General features: G+C 44.9%; 1 protein-coding gene across 2 annotated transcripts in view; it reads left to right on the top strand.

Moving 5' to 3' along the window:
* The window catches only part of pipox (pipecolic acid oxidase), a 45,023-nt gene extending 18,838 nt beyond the window's left edge, over positions 1-26,185 (top strand). The window contains exons 3-8 of one of the 2 annotated variants that reach the window (XM_056283904.1): positions 1,585-1,798; positions 8,478-8,660; positions 15,295-15,447; positions 16,009-16,158; positions 16,883-16,958; positions 25,568-26,185. In XM_056283904.1, the coding sequence (XP_056139879.1) occupies positions 1,585-1,798; positions 8,478-8,660; positions 15,295-15,447; positions 16,009-16,158; positions 16,883-16,958; positions 25,568-25,698 (907 nt within the window). In that variant the 3' untranslated portion in view covers positions 25,699-26,185. The remainder of the gene's footprint in view (positions 1-1,584; positions 1,799-8,477; positions 8,661-15,294; positions 15,448-16,008; positions 16,159-16,882; positions 16,959-25,567) is intronic. The other variant, XM_056283905.1, reaches the window with a different exon arrangement.
* The last annotated feature ends 366 nt before the right edge of the window (positions 26,186-26,551 follow it).

Below are 26,551 nucleotides of genomic sequence, written 5' to 3'. Positions count from 1 at the left end.
ACTCAGAATTTATCCTCTAGGAGTCATTATCGGAGCTATTGATATGCGTGGCTCTCTTGTGCTCCGATGTCCAGCCACGCCCGTCGCCATCGGAGTTATTGATTTGCATTTGTCAATCAATAACTCCGATGGTGACGGGCGCGTCCAAACATCGGTACACAAAAGAGCCACTCATATCTATGGCTCTGTTAGCGACGGGCGTTGGTAAACATCGGGACACAAAGAGCCACGCATATCAATAGCTCTGACAACGACTCCTAGAGGATAAATTCTGAGTCTCATCACCAGCCAGTCAGACTAGCTTGGTCTAGTCAGAAAGGCACAAACTGAGGAAGCCTCTTGGATGAGAGGCGAAACGTCTTCACGGATATATACCAAGTCCAGTTGCACTTGATTCAACTCCTTTGGATAATTCAAATCATGTACAGAGTAAAAAATCAGCAGTTACCAAACAGTGTCCAAAAGTTGTTCCAAATGAGGGAAAGTAAACACGATCTCACAGGAATATGTATATTCAAAAAACAATAAGTGAGGACAAATACAAAACTTCATTGTATATCCACCAAATGAGTTAATCTGTGGAACAACTGTAGAAATGAAAGGAAAATGTGTACATCAATAAGTAAGTTTAAACAACTCTTTAAAAAGTACAGAGCATCCAACTTCTCTCTCTCGGAGTTCCCACTTTAAAATAGCACATATTACTGTCCCTCCTAAACAAGTGCGGGTAGGAAATAATATTCACTCACAGGAAAGGGGACGTGAAATCTACTACTACTACTACTACTTTCGGCTGCTCCCGTTTGGGGTCGCCACAGCAGATCATCCGTTTCCATTTCTTCCTGTCCTCTGTCACACCAGCCACCTGCATGTCCTCCCTCACCATATCCATAAACCTCCTCTTTGGCCTTCCTCTTTTCCTCTTCCCTGGCAGCTCCATATTCAGCATCCTTCTCCCAATTTACCCAGCATCTCTCCTCCACACATGTCCAAGCCATCTCAATCTTGCCTCTCTTGCTTTGTCTCCAAACTGTCCAACCTGAGTGGTCCCTCTAATATATCTTGTAAACCTTCCCTTTAACTCTTACTGGTACCGTTCTGTCATAAATCACTCCTAACACTCTTCTCCACCCACTCCACCCTGCCTGCACTCTCTTCTTCACCTCTCTTCTGCACTCCCCATTACTTTGGACAGTTGACCCCTAGTATTTAAACTAATACACCTTCATCACCTCTACTCCTCACCATTCCACTGTCCTCCCTCTCATTCACACATAGTATGTATTCCGTCTTGCTCCTACTGATTTTCATTCCTCTTCTCTCCAGAGCATACTTCCACCTCTCCAGGCTCTCCTCAGCTGCACCCTGCTCTCGCTACAGATCACAATGTCATCCGCAATAAAGTAAAATAAATCTGAAATAAAATAAAGAAATAAAACTTGGTTTTAAAATAGTTCAATATAAATAAAGTTTTGTGTCTATTGCTATTATTACTATTAATCTTATCAACATTATTATTACCTGAGAATAATGTAGGATGATAGCAATGTTATGCCAAGTGTCTATCATGTTTGCCCCATGTAGACAAACTGGACTCCTGGTAATGGGTGCCGAGTGTGGGCACGAATTCCAGCTCATCAAGAACACCCTGCAGAGGAACAAGGTTCCTACAGTGATTCTGCCACGTGAGGAGTTCGCCAAGCACATCCCCAATGTCAATCTGTCTGATGGGGATGGAGCCCTGGTTGATGTGACGGCTGGAGTGTTGTACGCAGATCGTGCACTCAAAACTGTACAGGTAGGACCATTTTTACCATGGATATTTAGTGACAAAACAGACCATGTATGGGCACTACACATACAGTGCATCCGGAAAGTATTCACACCCCTTCACTTTCCCCACATTTTGTTATGTTACAGCCTTATTCCAAAATGGTTTAAATTCCTTTTTTTTTTCCTCATCAATCTACACACAATACCCCATAATGTCAAAGTGAAAAAGGTTTTGTAGAATTTTTTGCAAATTTATTAAAAATAAAAAACTGAAATATTGCATGTACATAAGTATTCACACCCTTTGCTATGACACTCAAAATTGAGCACAGGTTCATCCTGTTTCCACTGATCATCCTTGAGATGTTTCTACATCTTGATTGGAGTCCACCTGTAGTAAATTCAATTGATTGGACATGATTTGGAAAGGCACACCTGTCTATATAAGGTCCCACTGTTGACAGTGCATGTCAGAGCAGAAACCAAGCCATGAAGTCAAAGGAATTGTCAGTGGACCTCCGAGACAGGATTGTATCGAGGCACAGATCTGGGGAAGGGTACAAAAAAATTTCTACAGCTTTGAAGGTCCCGAAGAGCACAGTGGTCTCCAACATTCATAAATGGAGGAAGTTTGGATCCACCAGGACTCTTCCTAGAGCTGGCCGCCCAGCCAAACTGTGCAATCGCGGGAGAAGGGCCTTGGTCAGGGAGGTGACCAAGAACCCGATGGTCACTCTGACAGAGCTCCAGCATTCCTCTGTGGAGATGGGAGAACCTTCCAGAAGGACAACCATCTCTGCAGCACTCCACCAATCAGGCCTTTATGGTAGAGTGGCCAGACGGAAGCCTCTGCTGAGTAAAAGGCACATGACAGTCCGCTTGGAGTTTGCCAGAAAGCACCTAAAGGACTCTCAGACCATGAGAGAAACAAGATTCTCTGGTCTGATGAAACCAAGATTGAACTCTTTGGCCTGAATGCCAAAGGTCATGTCTGGAGGAAACCAGGCACCTCTCCTCACCTTGCTAATACCATCCCTACAGTGAAGCATGGTGTTGGCAGCATCATGCTGCAGGGATGTTTTTCAGCGGCAGGAACTGGGAGACTAGTCAGGATCGAGGGAAAGATGAATGGAGCAAAGTATAGAGAGATCCTTGATGAAAACCTGCTCCAGAGCGCTCAGGACCTCAGACTGGGGCGAAGGTTTACCTTTCAACACGACAACAACCCTAAGCACACAGCCAAGACAATAAAGAAGTGGCTTCGGGACAAGTCTGTGAATGTCCTTGAGTGACCCAGCCAGAGCCCAGACTTGAACCCCATTGAACATCTCTGGAAAGACCTGAAAACAGCTGTGCAGCGACAATCCCCATCTAACCTTACAGAGCTCGAGAGGATCTGCAGAGAAGAATGGGAGAAATACCCCAAATATGGGTGTGCCAAGCTTGTAGCTTCATACCCAAGAAGACTTGAGGCTGTAATCGCTGCCAAGGGTGCCTCAACCAAGTACTGAGTAAAGGGTGTGAATACTTATGTACATGCAATATTTCAGTTTTTTATTTTTAATACATTTGCAGAAATTTCTACAAAACCTTTTTCGCTTTGTCATTATGGGGTATTGTATGTAGATTGATGACAAAAAAAGGAATTTAAACCAATTTGGAATAAGGCTGTAACATAACAAAATGTGAGGAAAGTGAAGGGGTGTGAATACTTTCCGGATGCACTGTACATGGTTGCATTATGGATTGACACCATTCAGTCTGTCTGTGTCTGAACCACCCAGGATACATAATTCAGTTTCATTGTCGTTATTGTTCTGAGCTGAAAAGACTAGGTTGGCCTTGTAATAGGAGATATGTGGCAGATATTGAATAATGTTGGCCCAGAAGTCTGACCTTGACATGGTTATATATATATATTTTATTCTTCTTTTTTTTTTACCTTTCTTTTACCAGGAAGTCCCATTGGGATTGAATATCTCTTTTGCAAGAGAGACCTGGCCAAGGTAGCAGCCATAGAAAATCACAACATATTAAATGCAACATATACAACATAATATACAAAAAAAATCACAATAAAACAGAAAGACAGCTGTTCAAACTCAGTGGCTTCTCAAGAAAAACAACTACATGCCTCCATCACAACATTCTTTATGATGCCCTTAAATCCATCAATGATTATAAATGTTTCCACTTTTAGAACGTTTTGCAAAGTATTCCATGATAGTAAGAAAATGCAGGTTTCCCCAAGTCAAAATCTGGGGCGCATTAAAAAGCAACAACTTGGAGGAGCGTAGCTACCAGAGCTGAGACAGAGAAAGGTACAGAGATAAGCTGGAAGTTTACCAAGTATCACTTCATAGATCTACTACTGCTACTTTCGGCTGCTCCCGTTAGGGGTCGCCACAGCGGATAATCTATTTCCATTTCTTCCTGTCCTCTGCATCTCCCTCTGTCACACCAGCCACCTGCATGTCTTCCCTCACCACATCCATAAACCTCTTCTTTGGCCTTCCTCTTTTCCTCTTCCCTGAGAGCTCCATATTTAGCATCATTCTCCCAAATATACCCAGCATCTCTCCTCCACACATGTCCAAACCATCTCAATCTTGCCTCTCTTGCTTTGTCTCCAAACCATCCAACTTGAGCGGTCCCTCTAATATAATCATTCCTAATCCTGTCCTACTTCGTCACTCCCAGTGAAAATCTTAGCATCTTCAACTCTGCCACCTCCAGCTCCACCTCCTGTCTTTTCGTCAGTGCCACTGTCTTCAAACCATATAACATAGCTGGTCTCACAACCATCTTGCAAACTTTCCCTTTAACTCTTGCTGGTACCCTTCTGTTGCAAATCACTCCTGACACTCTTCTCCACCCACTCCACCCTGTCTGCACTCTCTTCTTCACCTCTCTCATGCACTCCCCGTTACTTTGGACAGTTGACCCCAAGTATTTAAACTCATATCCCTTCATCACCTCCACTCCTTGCATCCTGACCATTCCACTGTCCTCCCTCTCATTCACGCATAAGTATTCCGTCTTGCTCCTACTGACTTTCATTCCTCTTCTCTCCAGTGCATACCTCCACCTCTCCAGGCTCTCCTCAACCTGCACCCTACTCTCGCTACAGATCACAATGTCATCCGCAAACATCATCGTCCATGGAGACTCCTGCCTGATCTTGTATGTCAACCTGTCCATTACCATTGCAAACAAGAAAGGGCTCAGAGCTGATCCTTGATGTAATCCCACCTCCACCTTGAACCCATCTGTCATTCCAACCGCACACCTCACCATTGTCACACTTCCCTCATACATATTCTGCACCACTCCTACTTACTTCTCTGCAACTCCCGACTTCCTCATACAATACCACACCTCCTCTCTCAGCACCCTGTCATATGCTTTCTCCAAATCTACAAAGACACAATGTAACTCCTTCTGGCTTTCTCTATACTTCTCCATCAACAATCTCAAAGCAAACATTGCATCTGTGGTGCTCTTTCGTGGCATGAAACCATACTGCTGCTCACTAATCATCACCTCTCCTCTTGACCTAGTTTATATTACTTTCCCAAATCTTCATGCTGTGGCTGATCAACTTTATACCTCTGTAGTTGCTACAGTTCTGCACATCGCCCTTGTTCTTGAAAATCGGTACCAGTATGCTTCTTCTCCACTCCTCAGGCATCTTCTCACTTTCCAAGATTGTGTTAAACAATCTAGTTAAAAGCCCCACTGCCATCTCTCCTAAACATATTCATGCCTCCACAGGTCCTCCATCAGGACCTTATATTAAACAACCTAGTTAAAAACCCCACTGCCATCTCTCCTAAACATCTCCATGCCTCCACAGGTATGTCATTAGGACCAACTGCCTTTCCACTCTTCATCCTCTTCAAAGCTTCCCTCACTTCCTCCTTACTAATCCACTGCACCTCCTGATTCACTATCCCCACATCGTCCAACCTTCTCTCTCTCATTTTCTTCATTCATCAGCCCCTCAAAGTACTCCTTCCACCTTCTCAGCACACTCTCCTCGTTTGCCAGCACATTTCCATCTCTATCCTTGATCGCCCTAACTTGCTGCACATCCTTCCCAGCTTGATCCCTCTGTTTAGCCAATCAGTACAAGACCTTTTCTCCTTCCTTTGTGTCTAACCTGTCATATAACTCACCATACGCCCTTTCCTTTGCCACCTCTCTCTTCACTTTATGCTGCATCTCCTTGTACTCCTGTCTACTTTCTTCATCTCTCTGACTATCCCACTTCTTTGCCAACCTCTTCCTCTGTATAATTTGCTGTACTTCCTCATTCCACCACCAAGTCTCCTTGTCTTCCTTCCTCTGTCCTGATGACACATCAAGTACCTTCCTAGCTGTGTTCCTCAATATTTCTGCAGTGGTTGCCCAGCCATCCGACAACTCTTCACTACCACCCAGTGCCTGTCTTAACTCCTCCCTGAACTCCACACAACAGTCTTCCTTCTTCAACTTCCACCACTTGATCTTCGGCTCTGCCTTCACTTGCTTCCTCTTCTTGGTTTCCAAAGTCATTCTACAGACCACAATCGGATGCTGCCTAGCTACATTCTCCCCTGTCACCACCTTGCAGTCTCCAATCCCTTTTAGATCATGCCTTCTACATAAGCTATAGTCCACCAGTGTGCACTTTCCTCCACTCTTGTACGTCACCCTGTGTTCCTCCCTCTTCTTGAAATATGTATTCACCACATTCATTTCCATCCTTTTCGCAAAATCCACCACCATCTGTCCTTCCATATTAATCTCCTTGGCACCATACCTACCCATCACCTCCTCATCACCTCTGTTCCCTTCGCCAACAAGTCCATTGAAGTCCACTCCAATCACCACTATCTCCTCCTTAGGTACACTCTCCACCATGTCATCCAACTCACTCCAGAATTCTTCTTTCTCTTCCATCTCACACCCAACTTGCGGGGCATATGCACTGATAACATTCAGCAATACACCTTCGATTTCCAGCTTCATACTCATGACTCTGTCTGACACTCTCTTCACCTCCAGCACACTCTTGACATACTCTTCCTTCAGAATTACCCCTACCCCATTTCTTCTCCCATTCGCACCATGGTAGGAGAGTTTGAACCCACTTCCGATACTCCTGGCCTTACTCCCCTTCCACCTGGTCTCTTGCACACACAGTATGCCTACCTTTCTTCTTTCCAACATACTGTATTAGCCAGCTCTCCACATGTAACATGTATATATAGGTGTTTTGGTTTTTTTTTTCGGAAACCGTCAATGGTGTTGATAAAAGTGCTCAACTAATGAGGAGCGAAATATCAATATAGATGTAGGAAAAAATACTTTTTATACATAGCAGTACAAGCTTGTTTCGTGTGTCATGCACTCATCAGCTACTAATGAGTGTGTGATGCACGAAACAAGTTTTTTTTTCCTACATCCATCCATCTATCTATCTATCTATCTATCTATCTATCTATCTATCTATCTATCTATCTATCTATCTATCTATCTATCTATCTATCTATCTATCTATCTATCTATCTATCTATCTATCTATCTATCCATATATACATATATAGATGGCCCTGTGATGGCCTGGCAGCCTGTCCAGGGTGTCTCCCCGCCTGCTGCCCAAGGACTGTTGGGAGAGGCTCCAGCATCCTGTGACCCACCCTCACAGCAGGATAAAGCAGTTTGGATAATGCATGGATGGATTTTTTTTTTTCCACACCACTTCTGGTGTGGGAAGATGGCGACGCGAATTCACATTTGTGGAAGCCTCCCTCAGTACCATCCATGCAGTCTTTGTCCACGTCTGCGTCTAACACAAGTGCATGAAGTGAAATGACAAATAAAGGTGTTCTTGATGATTGTTCCTATTTGTTTTTATTTACTCTCTTTTAATTATACTTTATATGGTTGTTCCTTTTCTGTTTTTATTTCTGTAGAGCACACTGAATTGCCCTTTGTATGAAATGTGCTATATATATAAACTTGCTTGCTTATGTACAAGTGATTGAACAAAAAGAACATTTTCACTATTGAACCACTGAACAAAAATTTCTTCAGTAATCCAATGTCTCGTCTCAAATGTAAGTCCAGTGTATGGCTTGAGGAAGTAGCAGGATCACAAACCCTGTGTGGTGGGAGGAACAGCATCACAAACCCTGTGTGGTGGGAGGAGCAGTATCACAAAGCCTGTGCGGTGGGAGGAGCAGTATCACAAACCTTGTGCGGTGGAAGGAGCAGTATCACAAACCCTGTGCGGTGGGAGGAGCAGTGTCAAAAATCCTGTGCAGTGGGAGGAGCAGTATCAAAAACCCTGTGTGGTGGGAGGAGCAGTATCACAAAGCCTGTGCGGTGGGGGGAGCAGTATCAGAAAGCCTGTGTGGTGGGAGGAGTTGAGGGCGTGGAAGTTTCCTTGAATCAAGACTTTTTGACTTGACTGCCATTCGAATGTCAGTCAGGCACAATCTGCCCTCTGACTGTCAGGATGGTCTGTTTTTAACTGTTTTGATATGGCTTACAACTACATGATATGAATATTCCATATTGAATAAATATGATAAATATTGCATGTATGTACAATGACAACATATCTAGGCATAGGCAATATTTCATATTGAATAAAAATGCTTAAACATCTTGTTTTTCAACGGCTTTGGCACATTGTTTGCGTTCTTTGTTGCCAGGGGCAGTTTCAGCAAATGGGTGGAGTTATAAAAGATGGACAGAAGGTCATTAACATTACGCCTGGCTCTGTTGTGACTGTGTCAACCTCTGGGGGAAATTACAAAGCCAGGAGCCTGGTAATAACAGCCGGACCCTGGACTAACACCTTGCTGGCCCATGTTGGACTACAGCTCCCACTACAGGTACAGAACTCAAACGCCTCTGGTGAAGACACCTCGTTCTTAACACGCCTTAGCCTCACAAGGGACCAACAGTTCCATGACAGCACTATGCCAACTCTGAGTGGGACAAGCCAGTGTCACAACTGTTGAAACTATTAAATTAGGGCCAGCAATTGGTGATTTCTCAATTTCCAGCAGCACAAAATTAGTGAACGCTAATAAAGGAGTTTAAAGTGACAACTGGCCAAGGAGAACAGGTGCATCATATTGTCCCTGTAGCTTTGTTGTAGGAGTAATGTAGTAAGAGAGTTATAACATTTATCAGTTATTATTTTTAATTTTACCTCCCAAAACCAAATTAGTGTTGCAACATTTGAATTTGTTATGCTGTAGCTGTGAGGATAAATCAGGTCATGGCTAAAAACAGAACTATGCCTGGCTAACTCATTAGCTTCTTAACTCTCTTGAGTAGGTACTGAGTAACGTCCCATGAAACACTCAATCTGACTCTCTACTGTATACCTTAGAATAAAGGGCACATAATTGGAAAATACATTCTAAACAGGCTTTATAGTTCTACTTTACTACAGACCTCTCTCAGTAACACAAATAACAACAAATGAAAGCAACCAAGACAAATAAATTCAATTATAAAGGTAGCAGATACACAAGCTTGGGTCCAGACCCCTGCATGACTATTCACTAATTATTTTCACCCATCCTGCCCACTTTTCAAATTTTGCTGAGTGAGTCATTATTCGATTGAGTAAAGTAGTGGTGAGGCGACAGATACACAGGATGTTTGCCGACATCTGTCATTTTTAATGCCCTCTGTAGGACTGCTGAGGATTTTGTGTAAGCTTTTTTTTTTTTTCGTGGAGGGGGGGGGTCAAACAACAGCACCACTGTCCCAGTATGTTTCATTTTGAATGCAGAAATCTGGGGTGCGAAGGTCTGTGAGCCATCTGTTTAATATATAGGTTTGGGTTTTGTGCATAGTATAGTGTTGAAATTTGTGTGTGCATACAGTGTCTTTGTCCACGTCGGTGTCTAAGTTTGTCTTCGTGTGATGGGTGGGAGAGCTGGCGCTGGATCGGCTGGGAGAGCTTGGGTCTGCTGGGTCCTGTGGGCCCAGACACCAGAGCCCTGCTTGGAGCTATGCCAGAAGAAGTAACACCGAGGGTGGTCTGACAGGTTGCGGAAGAAGGGCAGGCTAAGCTAACCGCTAGCCCATGCAGTTCTGACTGGTGTTTGTTCCCCTGGACAGTGATTTTTTTTTTTTTTGGCTAGGTTTGGATATTCTTGTAGTTCTTGTAGTTTTTGAATATGTGTTTTTGTCTTTTTGTTGTGGGCCGGGGGAAACAATATTCATTTCATTTCATGTGTGCAAGTGCATGAAATTAAATGACAGCGTTTCTGATTCTGATGCTGTTGAGACTTAAAGCTGCATTAAGCAATATCTTTGATATTAATAGTGAATCAGATCTGTAGGGTAAAAGGACTGCTAGTATTGCTGATCCAACTGAGAATCAACACCCCAGTCTAACATTTAGTAGCCATGTTTGGTTTTGCATAGTGCACCACCCTCTCTTGCTGAGTCGCTCCCTCTTTCATCCAACCCCCACCCCCCCACCCCCAAACACCCATAAAACTGTGGATAAACTGCTCACAAAGGTTGAGAATGCTATGACTGCTGCTGAGTGCAAAATGGTCAAGTCAAACAAAGAGAGTCCTTGGTGAAGAGATTACAACATCTACCAAGCCAAGAGATCTGTGTCTAAGGAACCTAACTCAATATTTTGGCTTGTTTTGTCTAACATTTGTTTGGTCAATGGATTTTTTTTAATATATTTGTTTTTCATATAGATATTGGTGTGAAATTCTAAAAAAAAAAAAAAAAGACATTTGTCAGGCAAGAGTTGGCAATGCCTCTGAGAAGCTTCTATTGGGAAAGGTAACAAAAGCTGTTTTTGAGATGAAACGTAGCAGCCCTGTTTTACTGTTACTGGAAGTTGGGATAATTGTGGTTACCATTGTGAAATATAGCACAGCCAAGGTGAGGGTGTGTGGCCTCATGCAAGAACGTTCTCAATGGACGACCAGGTAATGCAGCATACGCTAGCGACCAAATACTGAGGTTCAAATACTGCTCAGCCAAGCATTGCAGAGAGAAAATTTGACAGTACTCTTTGGCCAGAAGTCTAGGGTGCAAGTCATGTGTAATTGTAAAAAATGAATCCCACAAATGGTGGGATGACTGTACAGCTGGATCTGGAAGAGATAATGTGAGCCTTCCACAACTGTTATCTTCCCCCCAAAAAATCTGCAGCTGGCACATGAAAAGAATTAGTCAGCACATCCACAGGTGTTGGATGACACACACAGAAGCCTGTGCCCTCCCCAACCACTTTTGGGGGTCATACAATGGCAGGACCTCAGGAGAAAAAGAAATTAAGCATGTCAAATAGGGGATGAAAAGTGGAGAACATTTCCATTAACTTTCTCTTAAATCTGTTCTCTGTTCTGTTTTTATGAGAATTATGTAAAAGAATTCAATGTTCAGTGTTCGAACTATACCGTGGCCTTCGGGGAGCCCACTTTTTGTATTTTTTTCACTGACGGGGGGGCTTGTGCGTGCCTCAAAAAGAGGACTTACAATGACTTACCAAGATACAACAGCTGCAAGTGTATGGCCTACTTGCTTTATGCCAGCACATCGTATAGGCTATATAAATATATACTCTTATACTCCCTCTATATAAAATAGGATGTAAACAAAGCACATCAGGCTGCCTACAATCGAGTTCATCAACAACAGTTAAAGTTACCCGTCACAGGCCACAGAAGAACACCATAATTCCTCCATTCTATTAAGACATCGAGGGTCACGTAGACCTATAACAACCCAGCCACAACAGATTGGGAATAACATACCTTACCTTAATACAGAATTGACCAGAGAGACCTGGGGTCAGCTGCCTTTGCTGTTTGTCCAGAAATCCATGATGTGGACGGGCGATGACCTGCCTTAATCCAAGATGTGATAAAGGGCATTGGGTTGAAACTCTCCATTAATATCCAGAAAAAGGAGCAATGAGAGGCTGTTTTCATGCAACCTATTGTGGGTCTTGGTGTCAGTATAATTGATGGCAGAAAATCCCCTCTCACACTCAGCTGAAGTGGGAAGGTATGTTCTACTCACTGTACAAAGCTTTTCCAGCGTTTTGCCTGGTGCTCTGTCTTGTAACTTCCAGTCGCGGAACTCCTCGACCGCCTCTCTGGCTGGTTCTCCAAGCATTTTAGCAAGTGCCCGTACTTCGTTTTCTCCATACAGAATCAAAGCATTCCGATCCTGTGGCCAAAAGTTCTTGTCCAGGGGTTTCAACATCTGTAGGAGGTCTGATTCTGGCATTCGCCTTGTGAGATTGTCAATCACATTGATAAAACTGATTTCAGTTAACCTTGCCTGTGCCCTTAACTAGTTGAACGTCTTTAAACTGCCCCAGGGACGTGCGCTGTTTGGCCTTCTGTGTGGTTTTACCTCCACTTGCTTTCATTGCTTTCAGTATATCAATAAACTGCGGAATGTGGCGACTGGCATCCACTAGAGTGATGTCTCTTTGCTGACATTTCAGTGACTGGCCCTGTAGCTCACGGAGTATGTCTTTCATGCAAGCTAGATCAAGTAAAAACCCAGAGTTTGTGAGGTGTTTGTATAGCGCCAGGAATTTCTTCCTCTCGGGTGTCATTCAGAGATGCATCCTTGCTTGCAGTTTTGAAGTGGTGTGCTAAAGCAGGGCAGTTATTCCAGACTGCTTTTACAGTATTGAAACTCCTCGCCACCCATCTGATGGTGAATATATGTCCAATTCTCAAAATCTGCATATTTAGATTTGCAGCTGCTCCTCAAGCAATCTCACATTCTTTGCAGACTGGTGGTACAAAGAATACAGCTTGGCAATGAAAAACTCGAAATGATTACATCCAGCAACCACTTTCAGAGAATCATGGACAGCCAATTCAAGGCGGTGGGCCAAGCAATGTATGGACTGGATGTTTGGAAAGTCACGCTTAGGCCTTGCAATGACTCCAGTGGTTTTGCCTGTGAGAACTGAAGCCCCATCTGTGATGATGCTGATGAGGTGTTTCCCCAAAAAGTCATCATCTATTCCTGCTGTGCGAAGCACTGTCTCAAACTGTTGTAAATGGATTCTGCATCTGTGCCCTGTGTCAGCTCTACAATGTCTAAAAAAATTTTCCAAAATCTCCTTTGCCACTCATGTCACATCTCATGTATACGATGAGATAGACACGACCGTGTACTGTGCTTTCATCAATGGTGATGCTGATTTTTTAATTAAGCTCTTGAATATTCGAAACAAACTTCTTCCGCATTTGCTGTGCAATATGACCTATAATCTCAGCGCAGGAGTGATCTGATTTATGCGCAGTTCCCACCTTTGCGCCATTAAGCTCCTGAAGCTTCATTAGCTTTCTGTAAGACATGAGCTTTCTGTAAGACAGTCTTTCCTTAGCCACCATATAGGCGGACATGAATGATGCTGCAGTCTCCTCCATTAACTTGGAATTCACCTCAATGCCTTTATTTGGCAGAATCACCTTTTGCTTAGTCAATGCCACTTCAATAGCCCTCTTGTGTGATTCTGTCCCTATGTTTCTATACCTTTTTTCCGCAACTTGTTCTGAGCATTGCTGCTTACTTCCCCGTTAATCCACTCCTCAGACAAGAGCGTGCCAGGTGTCTGAAAAGGTACCTGCCAGGTACCTTTTCAGACAGAAGAAGGGTTTTTGCGTTCCTGCAAGTGGTGCACCCCAAGCTTCCATCCTTAACGAATAGCCATGTATAATGGCTCTTCCAGTCTCTCCATTGCTGGCTGTTTCAGTTTGACGGGAGACAGGAGCAAGAGGGGTTAGGATCGTGACCGGCCGCGGCCTCTTCCTCTGACGAGCTGTTACCTCCACCATCTTCAGCCAGAGAGGACTTTTCTTCAGCTTCTTCCTGCTGCGTTGGCACCCCGGCGGGCGGTGTGCTAACAGCGGTCCCAAGGCTTGCAGCAGGTGACTCGGCCATGCTAACGTCACTAGAACACACGATTTCTTAGTGAAACCAAAGTTAATTAAACTGCCTTGTTTTCTTTTTGACATGGCTATTGATGCTTACTGCAAAAAGAAAATGCTGAGGACTTCACGCGCAGATCAATGGGTCTCAGCCTCAAACGTTTATATTTTTTTCTACGTGAGTGGAGTTTGATTTGCGCCGCAGCGCCGCCACGCCTTGGTGGTCATGACAAGAATAGCATGTGTAGTTATCTTTACTGAAGTGAATTGGTGTTAAATCGCCGTCATGCATGAATGAATGACACATTCGCAATTTTACACATAATAATCCATGATGATGATACACAAAACTGAAATTGCATGTCAAAATAACACATTGTAAATATTTTAGAGACCCCCCAAAATTTCGCAAATCACATTTTAAGGGGAGCCCGTGTCTTATTAAGGGGAGCTCCCCCTGGATCCTCCGTAGTTCTCACCATGTCAGTGTTGGATTCATGAAATATTCCTAAATGACCAAATATGTTCTTTGTTGAATATTGAATGCCCCTTGTTTATAAACTGAATGTGTCTGCCAATGAACCATCAATCAGCATTTTTAATCCCTTAAAATGACCATGAAGGACAACCGTTTGAGAGTGTGTGCAAACGATTTGGAGGAATCTGAACAGCTGAGGCGACCCCTAACGGGAGCAGCCAGAAGTAGTAGTTAGTAGTAGATATATGAGCTAGTTTGGTAATATGTGTTCCTGTAGTTTTTGGACGTGTTTTTGTCTTTGTGTTACACTGCTGTGGGTTGAGGCAAACGATGTTTCGTTTCATTTGATGTGTGCAAGTGTATGAAATGAAATGACCAATAAAGTGTTTCTGATTCTTATCTCTCCTCCACACATGTCCAAACCATCTCAATCTTGACTCTCTTGCTTTGTCTCCAAACTGTCCAACCTGAGCTGTGACAGTACTATTTCAAACACACTGTTTCCAAGCATATGATACCCATCCGATGTCTCACATCTCATAATATGCCACATAGCCTGAAAGAAAAATGTGATGGGGAAAAAACAACTTAGCACTTTTTTGATTGAAGAATTGGAGATGGTATTGGAGTTGCATTATTCAGGCCAGCAGGCTAGGGGGCCTGGGGAATGCCATGCTGGAGTTAACTGGTAGAATAGCTTCCTCCATTCAGCTCATTGGTTCAGTGGAACAGTGCTGCCTGAATATTTATGGTCCCTTGGAATTAGAGTATATCCTGTGAGTTCATTACACCGAAGGCTCCTGAACACTGTATTTTGATTATAACCACTTTTAGATGATAGGATTTTCATGACCATGTTTATTTCTCATTAAATCCTTATTCTTGCCTCACTACCACAGGACTACTTTTTAACTGTACTTGTATTCAGGACCAAAATGATGCTAGATATACTTTGAAATTATGATCGGTTTAAATGTGTTTGCTCACACACACACACACACACACAAGTTTTTTTCATATTTACATGTGCATGTAAATATGAAATATCATCTTTATCGGGTGTTCATAAGAGTCTGATGGTGTTCTTACCCTCATTAGGTGGTTAAGATCAATGTCTGCTACTGGAAAGAGAAGGTTCCTGGGTCATATAACGTGAAACACCGCTTCCCATGCTTCATCCAAGTTGATTGTAAGGAGGGCAAACACCACATTTATGGGCTTCCATCTAATGAGTACCCAGGCCTGATGAAGGTGAGCTAATGAGTACCCAGGCCTGACGAAGGTCAGCTAAAGCCACAGATCTGTCCCACAGGACTTGGCTAGAGCTAAAATCTTCCAATTGATTATGGTGATGCACAGCAAAAAAAAAAGAAAAAAAAAAAACCTGCAGTCACTGCTCTACTTGCTCTGCATCCACAGTTCCAAAACTTGAGATGTAGTTTTGAGTATTAGTTCTGCTTTGGTTGCTATCGTTTGATATTAGATCTTGATTTTCAGTCTGAGCCAGCAGGCACTGGGAGACTAATGGCACCCTCCACACATGCAAAGGAGGGAGGGACAGATGGCGATGCCAAATTACATTATTCACCCTTAGATAGAGTCTTTAGTACTATGCCCTGCGCAGATGTCCACTATTAGGCCCTTTGAATTAAAACGATGAAACCAAACACTCCACACAAAAATAGCAGAATAAGTCAAATAAACCAGAGTGGTTAATTTTGATTAGTCTGCTGTTGTTAACTGCTTTTCTCACAACAGTACACGATTTAAACAGATATATTATGGGAATGATATATGGATCCATGTGTCCAGGTGTGCTACCATATGGGCAGTGAGACAGACCCTGATGAGAGAGACAGACAGACAGACAGATCTGATATCCACATCCTGCAGCGTTACATTGCCCGTTGTTTCCCTGGTCTGATGCCGGTGCCCGCTGTGGTGGAGAGCTGCATGTACACGGTTGGAATCTCTTTCTACCACCTTTCCACAAGCTACCCATTACAGTACTGTGTTACAGTAGTGCTTTAGAAATTGTATGGTTCTAGCTTCTCTACCAATTCCCCACATCACTGATGTTAAGCATTAAGAATTGCATTACATTTAGGACATTCTCCAAAAACTCTTTCTCCATTTAAGGCCCACAGTTTGTCTTTCCTGTTTCTTACCTGATTAGATGATGCTATGCCAAAAAACAGCTCATGACTGAGATAATACTAACTTGACAGAGATGAGAAAATAATTGGTCTTAAAATAATGGAGATGTCAACAGTCAAACATTTGTGTAATCTGGCTTTGTCACGTCACATGACATTCACAAAATTCCCAAAGCTATAATGTTTAGTCTTGTAAATGTGTGTTTCTGTGTGTGTGTTTATATTTACTCAGCATTTCCATGATTTTAAGAATAAAGATCCCAACTAAAGTATGACAGTAAGGTGCAGATGTAGAATCCATAGTTGGCTTAGTTTTTTTAATAAAATTTAAATTCATTTTTACATTTTTATAAGCCCAGGTAGACATGCTGGCATTGTGAACAACTTTAGGACAAGTGGTGATCAAACAGCACCAAAAATAATTGTTGTTTTCAAATGAAAATGCAACGAGTTCAACCTCTCACTCTTTAATATCACTTTCCTGGCTCCTTGTGTACTTTTTTGTTTTTTTGTTTTGTTTTGTTTTGCAGGTAACACCAGACCACCATTTTGTGTTGGACCGCCACCCAAGTTACAGCAACATTGTTATTGGAGCAGGATTCTCAGGTGTGGACATGGAGCAGTATGGTGCATATGATGTTTGATACCAACTGTTCCCTTCAAACAAGTTTTTGAACATTGTATGGACAGGTTTTAAGTGGCATATTATGTTAGAGTACGTTTCCGAAATATAAATCTCCATCAAAAGGTAGCGTAATCTTCTCCCAGTTCTATTGCTTCATCCTGAGAAGCACTAACTAGTAAAATAGAATGAATTAAAACCAAAGTCCAAGTGATTGTACCAGAGGTAGGGGACTCGAATCACATGACTTGACTCGAATCAGACTCGAGTCGCAAATTTGAGGGCTTTGAGACTTGCTTGACTAACAGAATCGACTAGACTTTGACTTGGTATTCATGACTTGAGACTTGACTTAGACTTGAGACAGATGACTCGGAAGGACTTGACTTTTTTTAAATTAAATATTTGACATCTTCTACATATTGAGAACCTACCTTTAAAAAAACGAAAAAACAAAAACATGATCGGATGATGACCGGAGGGTGTGCTCCAAATATCGGGGCATCAGATTGCTCAGCCTCCCTGGGAAAGTCTACTCTAGGGTGCTCAAAAGGAAGCTCCGACCAATTGTCGAACCTCAGATCCAGGAGGAACATTGCGGATTCCGTCCTAGCCGTGGAACAACGGACCAACTCTTTACCCTTGCGGATGCGCTGAGGGGGGCATGGGAGTTTGACCAGCCAGTCTACATGTGTTTTGTGGACTTGGAGAAGGCTTACGACCATGTACCCCGGGCACTCTGTGGGGGGTATTGGGGTACTGGGGCAGTTGCTACAAGCCATCCGGTCCTTGTACAACCAAAGTGAGAGCTGTGTCCGCATGCTTGGCACAAAGTCAAACACATTTTCGGTGAGTGTCGGACTCCGCCAAGGCTGTCCCTTGTCTCCGATTCTGTTTGTGATATTCGTGGACAGGATCTCAAGGCGCAGCCAAGGTGAGGAGTCTGTCCGTTTTGGGAACCTCAGATTGCATCTTGCTCTTCGCAGATGATGTGGTTTTGTTGGCTTCATCAGAACACGACCTCTGGCGTGCACTGGGGCGGTTTGCAACTGAGTGTGAAATGGCCTCACGGTCTTGCCATCCCACTTCTGACACCAGTGTAGCGAATTCGGGGGGCAGCCCGTGAACCGCCGCAGCCGGAACGTGAATCCGGATCTCCCGCACCACAGGTGACAATTTTAACCAGTCGACTAAAGGGTCCGAGCCGTTAGCCAATGGCTACCGAGTCTATTTATCCGTGCATGTTACACAACCCCCTCTTTCGGGAAGCGCGTCCCCATGCTTCAGCATATCAGCTCCTTATGCCTCTCACACCTCTTCCGATGGCCTCACGGTCTCACCATCCCACTTCTGACACCAATGTATCGAATTCGGGGGGCAGGGTCCGACCTGTTAGCCAAGGGCTACCGAGTCTATTTATCCATGCATGTTACACTACCCCCCTCATTCGGGCGCTTCAGCATATCAGCTCCCTATGCCCTCAGGCCTCTGGGCGTATGCGCTTCCGATGGCCTCATGGTCTCACCTGACTAACGGGTCGGACCCTTTAGTCAACTGGTTAATGTTGTCTCCCGTGATGCGGGAGATCTGGGTTCGCGTCCTGGCTGCGGCGGTTCTCGGGCTGCCCCCCGAATTCACTACAATATGTAGGGGCGATTGACTGTTCTTATCCGTTCTCATTACATTACGTTACATTACATTACGGTCATTTAGCCGACGCTTTTATCCAAAGCAACTTACAATAAGCGCATTTAACATAGGAAATCAGGAGAACTATTAGTCATCAGAGGTCATAAGCGCATCTTCTCTCTAAACAAGAATCTAAGAGCAAAACCAGTGCTAAAGTAAAAGCGCGAGAGAGATTTTTTTATTTAATGGGTGAATACAGCAAGCGTTAAGAGCAAGTAACAGGGTAGTAGTTCTTAAAGAGGTAGTTAGTAACAGGGTAGTAGTTCTTAAAGAGATGAGTTTTCAACCTGCGCCGAAAGATGGGCAGCGACTCCGCTGTCCTTACATCAGTGGGGAGTTCATTCCACCACTGTGGGGCCAGGACAGAAAAGAACCGTGACCGGGTCGATCAGCAGCAGGGGCCTCTGAGCGACGGAGCAATGTGTATACCGCCACCTAGAGGTTCTGATTTATTCTGTTTATAGGTTTCAGATCCTTATAGGGTCCATAGGGTTAGTGGTTGTGTCAGGAAGGGCATCAGACATAAAATTTTGCCAGATCATTATGCAGATTGACAAGACCACCATTGATGCTGTGCCCTCACAGGTACCGATGGAAACTATCAAATCCGCTGTGGCGACCCCTGAGAAACAGGGAACAAGCCGAAAGAAGAAGATAGGTTTCAGATCCTTATCATGACTTTGTCACAGCCTCTTGCCCTTGACATCAAAGCGTTTGCTGTCACAGCCTCTCGCCCTTGACATCAAAGCGTTCGCCCCTGACACCTGCTGACCCCCCCCCCCCCCGTCACAGCCTCTCTCCCTTGACTTCAAAGCAATCAGCCTCTCGCCCTTGACATCAAAGCGTTCGCCCCTGACACCAGCTGGCCATCAAAGCAGTCAGCCGCTCTCCCTTGACATCAACGCGATCATCACCCTTAAAAAGTCTCCAATGTGGTCCAGTCTTCGCTGGAACGTCACCATTCATGGACTTCTGCCTGCCTGCCTGCCTACCTGCCACTGAGCCGACTCCTGCTCTACCCCTGAGATCGGTTACTTCAATAAAGACTTGATTCTTCCCTTACCTGGTTGTCCCGTCTGCTTTTGGGTTCTTTCCTGATACGTGACAGTACGTTCCAGCCACTATGGTCCCAGCAGACCATTCCACCACAGACCTGGCCACGGTCTGCCAGGCTGTAGCCAACCAGGAATCAGTCCTCGGCCAGCACAGCCAGGTGCTACAGGGGATGGCTGACGCCCTCCGTGGGCTCAGCTCAAAGATCTCCGGAATCCAGAGCCAACTTAGTGCCTCTGCTAGCCCGGGATCCGCCCCTCCAGCTCCGCCACACCCAGCGCCATCAACTTCGGCTAAGGAACCATGAGTTGCCCCGCTCGATAAGTATGATGGAGATTTTGGACTTTGTCGCCCTTTTTTGATGCAGTGTGAGATTGTGTTTAACCAGCAGCCCCAGTCATATTCCACGGATGGAGCCAAAGTCGCTTACATCATGGGTCTTCTCCGGGGAAGCGCCCTGGATTGGGCTACAGCGGTGTGGGAAATGCGGGCCTCCACGTCCTCATCCTACGCTGAGTTCACCACTGCTTTTCGCCAGTTTTTTGATCATCCCGTGTGGGGAAAGGATGCATCAAAAAGACTGATCTCTCTCCGCCAGGGTTCCCGCAGCGTTGCCGACTACTCAGTTGCGTTCCGTACGCTATCAGCGGAGAGCGGATGGAACAACGAGTCCCTCCAGGCCAGGTTTTCCAACAGGCTAAGCGAATCCATAAAGGACGAATTGGTTTCCTACCCCGAGCCTGGAGGGTTGGAGGAATTGGTTACCCTGGCCATTCGTGTGGACAACCGTCTCCGGGAGTGGAGGCGAGAGAGGACGCGCCGCTTTCCTGGTCACAACAACTTACCACGGGCCACACCTCCAAACTCTGGGGGCCGAGCTCGCTCGCCTGAGGCTGACGTCCTCCGAGAAAGCCCGAGGCGTGACTCTTCCCCAGCTTCGGAGCCGATGCAACTCGGCCGCTTCCGGCTCAACCCGGAGGAGCGACAACGCCGCATCACCGAGAACAACTGCTTGTATTGTGTTCAGCCTGGTCACTTTCTCACCTCCTGCCCTCACCGTCCGTCAAAACTAGCAGGCTCACGAGGGAGGGGGAGGATCCTTGTGAGCCCAACTGTCTGCCCTCTGTCTCCTCGTCCACGTACCCAGTTGCAAGCTACCATCAGTTTTAAAGGTCAGTCCACTAAACTTTTGGCTTTAATTGACTCTGGAGCTGATGAAAGCTTTTTGGATGCAAGTGTTGTGAAGCAGTTAGGTCTTGCCACTGTGAGTCTGGACCAACCTCTTGAAGCTAATGCCCTGGATGGACGTCTCCTGGCCCGGATAACCTCTAAGACCGAGCCTGTGCGCCTCCTGTTGTCGGGAAACCATCAAGAGGAGTTAAGTTTTTTTGTTATCAATTCTCCATTTGCTCCCATTATACTTGGTCATCCTTGGTTGGTTAAGCATAGTCCCCATATTGATTGGTCATCGGCCAGAATTTTAAGTTGGAGTCCCGTCTGTCATGCCTTGATATGCCTCCAGTCTGCTCTGCCTCAGTCTGTCCCCTGTCGGGTGTCAAGCCCTGGCTCCAGGAATGCCAAGCCCGATGCTCTGTCTCATGTGCATGGGAAGGAGTCTGAGCCCAGGCTCCAACCTAACACCATCGTTCCCTCTACCTGTGTGGTTGCGGCTGCGGCTGTGGCTGTCACCTGGAACATTGAAAGGGAGGTCATGGCAGCACAACAGACTCAGCCTGACCCAGGTAACGGTCCCCCTGGGCGCTTGTTTGTTCCAGATGCTGTTAAATCTAGTGTGTTGCAGTGGGCTCACTCTTCCAAACTTACCTGCCATCCTGGAGTAACCCGTACCCTAGCCTTCCTCCGGAGGCGGTTCTGGTGGCCTTCCATGACGGAGGATACTGGGTCTTTTGTTTCTGCCTGTCCTGTTTGTGCCCAGAATAAGCCCTCCACTCGGGCCAGTGCCGGTCTGCTGCTCCCCCTGCCTGTTCCACACTGTCCCTGGTCGCATCTGTCCTTGGATTTCGTCTCTGGTCTGCCCGCCTCCGACAGTAACACCGTTGTACTGACGGTTGTTGATCGCTTCAGTAAATTTGTTCACTTTTTGCCCTTGTCTAAACTGCCTTCGGCCCGAGGGACTGCGGATCTGCTGGTCAGGGAGGTTTTCCAGGTCCACGTCTTCCCCGTGATATAGTGTCTGACCGTGGCCCCCAGTTCACTTCTGCTGTCTGGAAGGCTTTCTGCTCTGCCATCGGTGCCACCGTCAGCCTGTCATCAGGTTTCCATCCTCAGACCAACGGCCAGGCCGAGAGGGCCAACCAGGCATTGGAGACGGTTCTCCGCTGTCTGGTGTCTGCCAACCCATCCTCTTGGTCCTCACAACTCCCCTGGGTAGAATATGCCCATAACACCCTGCCATCGTTTGCTACTGAGTTGTCCCCTTTTCAATGCCTTTACGGCTATCAGCCTCCCCTTTTTCCTTCTCAAGAGGTAGACATTCCGGTTCCGTCTGTCCAGGCCCATGTCCGTTGGTGCTGTCGGACCTGGCGGTGAGCCCGTGCCGCACTGCTCAGGACCTCTGGCCGTTACCAGCGCTTGGCGGATCGTCATCGCACTCCTGCTCCGGACTACTCCCCCGGTGACCAGGTATGGCTCTCTACCAAGGATCTACCCTTGAAATCGGACGCTAAGAAACTGTCCCCCAGGTATATTGGCCCCTTTCCCATTGTCAAAGTCATTAACCCCTCTGTGGTCCGTCTGAAGCTGCCCCGCACTCTCCGGGTTCACCCTTCCTTCCATGTGTCCTGCCTCAAACCTGTCTCTACCAGCCCTCTAGTTCCCCCGCCCCCACCTCCTCGTATGATCAACGATCACCCGGCTTACACCATTCGTCGTCTCCTGGACTCTCGTCGCCGCGGTCACGGCCTGCAGTATCTCATGGACTGGGAGGGATATGGCCCGGAGGAGAGGTGTTGGGTCCCTCGTCGCCTGGCCCTGGACACGAACCTCATCCGGGACTTCCACAGGACACACCCTGACGGGTCTGGTAGGTCGCCCGGTGGCGCCCCTCGGAGGGGGGGGTACTGTGACAGACTTATTCAAACTATTAAAGTATAATGGTTTTAGTATGCCACAAAATGTCATTCTTCAAGCATGCCTTACTTTTATTGGACATGCTATTCATATTATTTTGTCCTGTCCATATCCACAATAGCTAGCACCTTTGTCACAAAGTTAAAGGGATATTTCACTTTAATAGAACTTGTCAAGTTTAAGCAGTCTTACCTCAATCTAAGTGCATCTACAAATAAGCTAGCAACCACTGCTGTCCCTGTGATCCGCCGTCAACACCACCATTCCTCCCAGGTGTCAAGCTCCTCATGGCATGGTCTGATGTAGTATTTAGTAATGTCAATATTTAGTGGCATACTAAAACTATTATATTTAAAATAGTTTGAATAAGTTTTCATGGTTTGATATAATGTCAGTATCTAAAGGCATACTAAAACTATTGTACTTCAATAGTTTGAACAAGTTTTCATGTTTTTGGAGTAATGTTTTGTAATTTCAGTAATGTTTACATTTTAGGCTATATATTCTTATTTATTTGTATATACTTGTTTTTATTTTATACACTATTCAGTTGTATTTGGCTTTGATGCAGAAACGGTTAAGTAGAAAAACAATGACAGTGTCATATGAGAAGCACCTTAGACAGATGCGTTAATAGGCCAAGGAGAAATGGTGTGGCCCCCCTGAAGGGGGTAAGTAAGTAAGTAAGCAATTGAAAGCAGCTTGCAATAGTTAAGCAGTTTTTGTTAATGTTCAAATAAAACTCAGCTTTGCATGACTATTGTCTTTTAACTGATATATATATATGTGGAAACTAGGGTAGATCATCAGAATGTCATATGACTTGACTTGTGACTTGCTTGACCTGAGCAATGACTTGACTTGTCTTGCTTGATTTATAGCAGGGACTCAACTTGACTTGCTTGATTATCACCACAGTAACTTGGGATTTGCTTGAGACTTGTAGGATAAGACTTGAGACTTACTTGTGTTTTGCACTTGTGTAACTTACTCCCACCTCTGGATTGTACTAACAAATTTTAAGGAATTGGTTTTCAAAAGGAATTTTAAAGATGTTGTGACCTTAATGTTCTCAAACAGTGTTGAGGGATGAAGAATATCTGCACAGCCCTGGCTGCACTAACCATTCCTCTAGAGATGTTCTTCAAAGTTAGGAAAGAAAGGCAGGCCACCCATCCACCATCCCTGCATAAACACACACACACACACACACACACACACACACACACACACACACACACACACACACACACACACACACATCCATCATCCACCATCCCTGCATAACACACACACACACACACACACACACACACACACACACACACACACACACACACACACACACACATCCATCATCCACCATCCCTGCATAAACACACACACTACACACCCCACATCAGTGGTTCTCCCCCTGGACTTGCCTTCAGGGTGTCCTGTCCATTTTTCATCTGCTCCCAGAGCCACCTTCTTCAGCTAATAATATCTGTAATTAATTTTTTGCCCATAACTTCCTCCTTTTAGAAGACCAGACTGTGCCTAACATGACAGGGAGTTTATGTTTGAAAAGTTGCTCTGCAGAGCTGGAAAGTCCCTGCAGGACCATGTTATTATCAATATTATTATTAATAGAGTGCTCATACATGTAAGTTTATGAATGAAGTGCCTATGAGGTTCTTTGAAGAATCGGTTCAGCCTCCACTTATGTTATTTATCTTTTTAATTGATTAGTTAGATTTTATCATAACATACCTGCGGCTGCAATATTTATTTTTGTATGCTTGCCTGGATCAGTGTAAATAACACAAGCTCTCTGCTTTGGTAGAGACAAAGCTCAGTGCCACGATGGAGCTTACAGAGTTTATCTGCCATACTTAAAAAATGCCTTCCACGCTGTGCTTCCCTTCTTGCATTTGTCGTCAAAGCTAGACACTAGTGCTTTCAAGCAACTCCTGGGGGGTTGCCATGGTGACAAAGCCACCCTGTGGGTATGGCCAGCTACTGAGATCTTCCCTTCTCCTTCTTCTGCAAAATGAAAACGAATGTGCCCAAACTGTCAGAGCCAAAGCTGTTCTGACTTCAAAGTTAGACACACTGCACACGAGTTCAGAAACCTTTGTCAAATGACAAATGTGCTACAGTCTTCAAGCCTGACTGACATGCAGTTTGCCTCCCATACCTTAGCAACAAAACAGATTATGTTACCTCTCAAAAACAGCTGCCAACTCCTTTCTATCATGGGCATGGGCACTTCCTGAAGTAGAAGAAGAAGAAGCCACAACCAAGGAAAGGGACTGATATCTCATAAATTTAGGCATTTGTTCTTGCTTAACTTATATAGTGTAAACAAATGCAGATGGTGGCTTCCTCAAGTTCAGTGGTATTCAACATATGCCTTGAGGAGCCATGTGTATGCAGGTTTTAATTCCAGCCCAACACTATACCATCTGAGTTCTCTGGTTAGTCCTCTGTCTGATAGATGGTGTGTAAATTAGTGAAATCATTTGGTGTAGTGTTAGGTTGGAATGAAAATCTGCCTACATGGTGGGACACCACTGCCCTAGCCTTTTTCCATGTGTTCACTCATGCAGTGTTCAGGGTCATTTACCAACTCAGACAAAAGGATGCAAGAAGTTTGCTATTTAAAGAGACTCTGGTGTGGATAAGCAAAAGATTGTGAGCTTATATTTCCTCACAATGTTGATTCAGCCAACATGTTTTGAAAAAAAGATACACCCATCATTGTGATTCTTCTCCTTAGGTCATGGTTTCAAGTTTGGACCAATCATTGGCAAGCTGCTATGTGAACTCAGCCAGGAAGAGGTGTCCTCCTATGACCTGTCATTCTTCAGAATTCGGCGCTTCCAGGCACCATCTAAATCAGCTCTGTAGAGGAAGGAAGGCTTGTTTTTATACTCAAATGGAGTACAAATCTATGATTCAAATTAAAAGATTACTCTATTAAATATTACAAATATCTGGCAAAGCCAAATTTAAGTTTTGGCCTTTAACTTAACAATGAACAAAGTCCATACCCTTGCAGGCTGCTTGTCCTTCTGCGGATGCTTATTAAGTCTAACTGGATTTTTAGATTTACATGCAAGTGCCTGCCAAGAAACAATTACTGGAGGAGAAATCTATCTTAGTCAATGGCAAAAAAAGGCGAAAAATGTATCAAGTGCCGATTAAAGGGCTCAAACTCATATGGAGAAAATACTTAGGAAGATGTGTTGAAAGATAAGTTGCACTCCTGACAGAACAAATATCAGTAAGTTGATATCACTTTCCTAATGAAATGCAAGTTCTTTCTTTTCAGACCTAATGCTAACCCAAGTAATTCCAGCCCCATACCTGTGGCAATAAAAATAGTCATTCATGTGTGCAGCGTTTGTGCTGATTTGTGCCACAAGACCTATTGTTTGTGCTGTAATTTTTTGTTTATGTTTGGGTTTTTTTTAGCTATTAAGCATTATATTCCATAGACTGTTACGTCACCAGCACCCCGGTTCGAATAACATGGATCAAATCCCGGTGTTACCTCCAGCTTGGTCAGGCGTCCCAACAGACACAATTGGCCCTGTCTGCGAGTGGTAAGCCGGATGTGGGTATGTGTCCTGGTCGCTGCACTAGCGCCTCCTCTGGTCAGTTGGGGCACCTGTTCGGGGGGGGAGGGGGAACTGGGGGGAATAGCGTGATCCGTTACGTCCCCCTGGTGAAACTCCTCACTGTCAGGTGAAAAGAAGCA

This window comes from Lampris incognitus, chromosome 7 (assembly GCF_029633865.1).
Source record: "Lampris incognitus isolate fLamInc1 chromosome 7, fLamInc1.hap2, whole genome shotgun sequence".
NCBI lineage: Eukaryota > Metazoa > Chordata > Actinopteri > Lampriformes > Lampridae > Lampris > Lampris incognitus.
This window is presented reverse-complemented; position numbering and strand designations above follow the sequence as displayed.